We start from the raw sequence: 4,818 nt of genomic DNA, 5'->3' as shown, positions 1-4,818 counted from the left end.
GGGGGAGCAGCGGTCACAGCGGGGCCCTGCAGAGATGGGGGGCTGTAGGTGCTGGGGTCCCGCAGCCCCAGCGCAGGGGTTCCCTGCTGCCCGGGGGGTCCCTGCTGCTGTGCCCGTTCTGCCCCTCACCCGCGTATCCAGGGGCGCAGAGGCAGACGATGTGGTGGGTCTTGTCGTCGGCGTGGCAGGCGCTCCCGTGGTAATGCCGTGTGCCAGGGTAGCCAGGGCAGGGGCAGGGCCGGCACTGCTGCCCCGAGCCCAGCACAGGGTTCCCATAGTAACCGTCCTGGCACCTGAAAGGATGAGGGGAGACCCAATGGGTCCCTCCCATCCATCATATACCATCCCACCATCCTATCTCATTTCATCGTATCCCATACCATCATATCTCACCCTATCCTAGCCAATTGTATCCATCTCATCCATCCTATCCCATCCAATTATATCTATCCCATCCTACGCCATGCCATCCTATCCTATTATACCCCATCCCATCATATCCATGTCATCCTATTTCAACTCATCCCACCATTCCAATATATCTCATACCATCACATCTCATCCTGTCCTACCCCACTGTATCTATCCCATCCTGCACCACGCCATGCCATCTCACGCCACACCATCCCCTCCTCTTGGACCTGGCTCACCTCTCACAGTGCCGTCCGTCCGTGTGGTCACGGCAGCGCAGGCAGGTGCCCGTCCGGGGGTCGCACTCCTCAGCGTGCCCATTGCACTGGCAGGGCCGGCAGGCAGGGAAGCCCCAGTGCCCAGGCTGGCACTGGTCACACTGCCGGCCCACAGTGCCAGGCTGGCACCGGCACTGCCCGCTCACCTCGTCGCACAGCTGGGACACTGAGCCCTCTGGGGAGCAGGTGCATGCTGCAGGGCGGCACAACTCAGGTCAGGCACACGGATGCAGGGACACAGGGACGAACAGACAGAGAGACAGGCAGGGGACCAGCACCCAGAACATGCTCACTCCATGGGCTGTGGCACAGAAGGGCTCATGTGGACACAAGAACATGAATGGACAGACACAAGAGTGAGTGCAGGGCAGCACAATGCTCACATGGGGGCTCATATGGATGGGTGGATGGATGGATGGATGGATGGATGGATGGATGGATGGATGGATGGATGGATGGATAACTGGGACTGAACTCATGGGCTGCAGGTCAGCAGGGCTGAGATGGACACATGCACAGACAGATGGACAGACAGACAAGTGAACAGGGCAATGAACAGGGCGCTGATGGCTGGACAGACAGACAGGAGAGACAGTGATTCCTGGCTGATGAAGATCCCACTACTCACGGCTGCATCCCAGGGGCCCGAAGCCGTAGCTGCCTGGGGCACAGCGGTCGCAGCGTCGGCCGATGACGTGGGGCTTGCACTCGCACTGCCCGCCCTGTACCTGGCACTCGCTGCTGCGGGAGCCCTGTGGGTCGCACTGGCAGGCTGCAGGAGCAGGACCAGTGTGGGGCCAGGGCTGCCTTGTCCACACCAGCCCACACCTGCCCACGCCCTGTCACTGCTCTCCTGCCCACCATGCCAGGGGCACAGGCATATCCTGACTCACTGCCCCAGGCAGGGCTCCCCCCCCGCCCACTCGTCGGTCCCATCCCTGCAGGCTCCCCACTCACGCAGCGCCCCGCCGTGCATCAGGGCTGAGACGCTGCAGACCAGGCGGGCACAGGCCTGGGCCAGGGGATGAGGAGGGGCCATGTGAAACACCTCCAGGCACTGGTACCGCTCCAGCTCCTCCTGGCGCGCTGCTGCCTCTGCTCCGTGGAAGCCTGGCAACTCTGACACCCGCGGCAGGAGCACCAACTGTGGGAAGGGAAAAGGAGATGGGGCTGGGGGGTATAGTCAGCCCCCACTGTGGGACCTACCACTAGGCTGGATCCATGTGCTCCAGGACAGTCCCAGTGCTGCTGGGGTCAACTACCCCACCTCCATCAACAGCCCCAGCTCCACTGACACACCCAACCCCATTGATATTCCCATATAAATTGCCATCCCCTGAAGCGTCCTTATCCCCTTCCATGCTGACATCTCTATGCCAACCCCAACTCTATCTAAGTCCCCAGTCTCACTGATATCCCCTTCCCCATCAACATCTACTTCTCTTTCCCCATTCCCATCCTCATCTTCATCTCATCCCCATCTCCATCCCATCCTATCTCATCCCCATCCCCACCCCACACACATCCCCAGAGGGGGCCACTTCCCGCTCCAGCCTGTGGTCCCCTGTCCCTGCCCATGATCCCATCCCTGCCAAGCAAGCCCTAGGCACAAGGCACAGTGGGACCCCCCTCACCGAGTCGATGAGGATGAAGGCACCAGGGTGGCGCTGGGTGACACCGGCCCGCTGAAGGCGCATGGTCACCTCGTAAGGGGTGCTGGGCTCAAAGCAGAAGGGCCGGGACAGCAGCACGTACCTGTACAGAGTCAGGTGTTAGGGCATGGGCACAGCAGGGCCATGGAGACAGCAAAAGGATAGCAACAGGACCCATCCCCAGCCCACCCTAGCCCATCCCGTTGCACCTCTGGCTGTGGGGCAGATTCTCACGGTACATCTGCTCGGAGGGCAACAGGTTCCCACAGCGAGAGCTGGTGGGCAGCACCCGGGAGCTGACACTGACCACGGCCTCCCAGTCCTCGGCTGACTGTGGTGACAGGCAAGGCAGTGTCAGGGCTGTGCTGTGCCATACACGCCCTGGCCATGGTTGTGGCCATGCTCACCTCAGGCTCGTAGCGCAGCAGCAGCTCGTAGTCCATGGGGTAGGGCACATTGTCCACGTGGAAGGTCAGGCCAGCCCCGTCCCGCACCCGGGCAAACCCCAAGCCCGTCCACGTCACCATGCGCCCAGCACTGTCCCGCACCGCCTCCTCCACATCCAGCTGGGCAGGGCACCGGCAGTTTGGCCCTGGCTCTGCCCCCTGGTCACTTCTGCCCTGCAGTGCCGCGCTGTGCCCTCTCCCACCGTCCCAGGGCTCACCTTGGGGGGCTGCTGGCGGCTGCGGCGCGAGGGGACAGGGGACTGGGGGGCACGGGAGGGGCTGCGCTGATGCTGTGAGTGTCCCTTCCGCCCCCCCGGCTCCCTGGTGTCATACTCCAGGCAGTCCTGTGGCACCTCTTCCCGAATGGCACCCTGCAGGGACAGGGTCAGGGGACAGTGGCCATGCACAGGGACAGCCGTGCACAAGGACAGCCATGCACAGGGCATGGTGACAGCGACATGCAGGACAGGGTGACAGCCATGCATAGAGCACAGCGACAGCTATGCATGGAGCATGGTGCACAGTGACAGCCATGCACAAGCACAGGGACCCCCAAGGAGACTCACCGGGAGCTGGGGGTGGCTGTGGCCATGGCCGGTGGCCTGCTCGGCCTCGTAGGTGTAGTAGTCGAGGGGGGCGCAGAAGAAGCCGGGTTGTACCTGGTCACACTGCCGCCCCATGATGTGGGGACGGCAGGGACATGCCCCATCCTCCATGGAGCACCTGGTGGTGACCATCCTGTCACTTCATCTGTCCTTCTGTCTGTCTGTGTCTTCATCCATCCCTACTTCCATCTCTGTCCCCATCCCTCCATCTCTGGGGATAGAGATGCCTCTCTTTCTCCCTCCATCCCAGTCCCCATATCTCCCCAGCTTTGTCCCCATCCCTCCCTCCCCCCATGCGTGACCCCCAGCCCTGTCCCCACTCTCTCCCCCTCCCATGCCCCTCCAGGTGCTGTGCTGGCCCCCACCGGTTGTTGTAGGCTCCCCCGAAGTCGCAGGCACAGGGCCGGCAGCCCCCCAAGTCGTAGCTCAGACCCCAGAACTCGGGCTGCAGTGAGGAGGGAACATGTAGGGCAGGTGTGGGGCCAACCCAGCCCTGGGGGTTGCCATGAGGCTGGGGAAAGTCGGACCCACAGCCATGGTGTGGCGCAGGCTGGGGCACTCACCACGCACTGGCTGCAGGAGCGCCCAGCCACGAAGCGTTTGCAGTAGCAGTCCCCACTGATGGGGTCACACGGGGAGCTGCCCGCCACCGTACCCCGTGGGTCACACCTGCATGCTGCCCCCACACATGCACGCGTGAGGGGTGCCAGTGGGACCACAGCCCACATGCTTCACAGACCTCCTTCCCCATCCCATGTTCATCCTTTCCATCCCCATCCGTCCATCACCATCCCTCCATCCATCCTCACACAACTATGCCACATCCCTCCATCCTACATCCTTCCATCTCCATCCCTCTATCCCAGATCTTTCCATCCTCATCCCTCCATCACCACACCTCTGCTTCCACCCCTCCATTCTCATCCATCCCATCCCCATTCCTCCATTACCATCCCTTCATTCCCCATCCCTCCAACTTCATCCCTTCATCCCTACCCCTCCATCATCCCCCCATCCCCATTCCCACCCCTCCTCCCATGTCATCCCTGTCTCCCAGCTCACGCTGGCAGCCCTGTGGGTCGCCATGGCTGAGGCCATAGGCGCCGTGCTGGCAGCGGTCACAGCGGGGACCGGCCACATTCTCCTTGCAGCGGCACTGCCCCGCAATCATGCCCAGCGCCACGTCCGTATGCCCATCGCAGGCACCTCCATCCAGCGAGCCTGCCGGGTCACAGTCGCATGCTGCCAAGAGAAAGGATCATGAGGAATTCTAGCTGCTGGCACCAGGAGCTGTGAGGCTGGGGCAGGGGGCACCAGGAGCCATAGGGCTGGGACAAGCTATGGGGCTGGGGTCCCAGGACACTCACGGGCACAGGCAGTGGGGGACCGGATGTCAGAGCGAGGGTGCCGGTAGTAGAAGGGCTTG

At 62.7% G+C, this 4,818-nt stretch overlaps 1 protein-coding gene across 1 annotated transcript in view; it reads right to left on the bottom strand.

The window, feature by feature from the left end:
• LOC103614439 (laminin subunit beta-2-like) overlaps window positions 1-4,818 on the bottom strand; it is a 13,810-nt gene that overhangs the window by 4,828 nt on the left and 4,164 nt on the right. Inside the window, 14 exon segments of the mRNA XM_017732317.1 lie at window positions 6-26; window positions 130-293; window positions 651-882; window positions 1,318-1,461; window positions 1,647-1,833; window positions 2,324-2,444; window positions 2,551-2,672; window positions 2,749-2,907; window positions 3,006-3,158; window positions 3,354-3,510; window positions 3,758-3,837; window positions 3,956-4,068; window positions 4,455-4,634; window positions 4,760-4,814. Of these exon segments, the coding sequence (XP_017587806.1) occupies window positions 6-26; window positions 130-293; window positions 651-882; window positions 1,318-1,461; window positions 1,647-1,833; window positions 2,324-2,444; window positions 2,551-2,672; window positions 2,749-2,907; window positions 3,006-3,158; window positions 3,354-3,510; window positions 3,758-3,837; window positions 3,956-4,068; window positions 4,455-4,634; window positions 4,760-4,814 (1,888 nt within the window).

The sequence above is a fragment of the Corvus brachyrhynchos genome, unplaced genomic scaffold (genome assembly GCF_000691975.1).
Source record: "Corvus brachyrhynchos isolate BGI_N302 unplaced genomic scaffold, ASM69197v1 scaffold4, whole genome shotgun sequence".
Lineage (NCBI taxonomy): Eukaryota > Metazoa > Chordata > Aves > Passeriformes > Corvidae > Corvus > Corvus brachyrhynchos.
The sequence above is the reverse complement of the archived record's forward strand: the minus strand, read 5'-3'. Positions and strand labels throughout refer to the sequence as shown.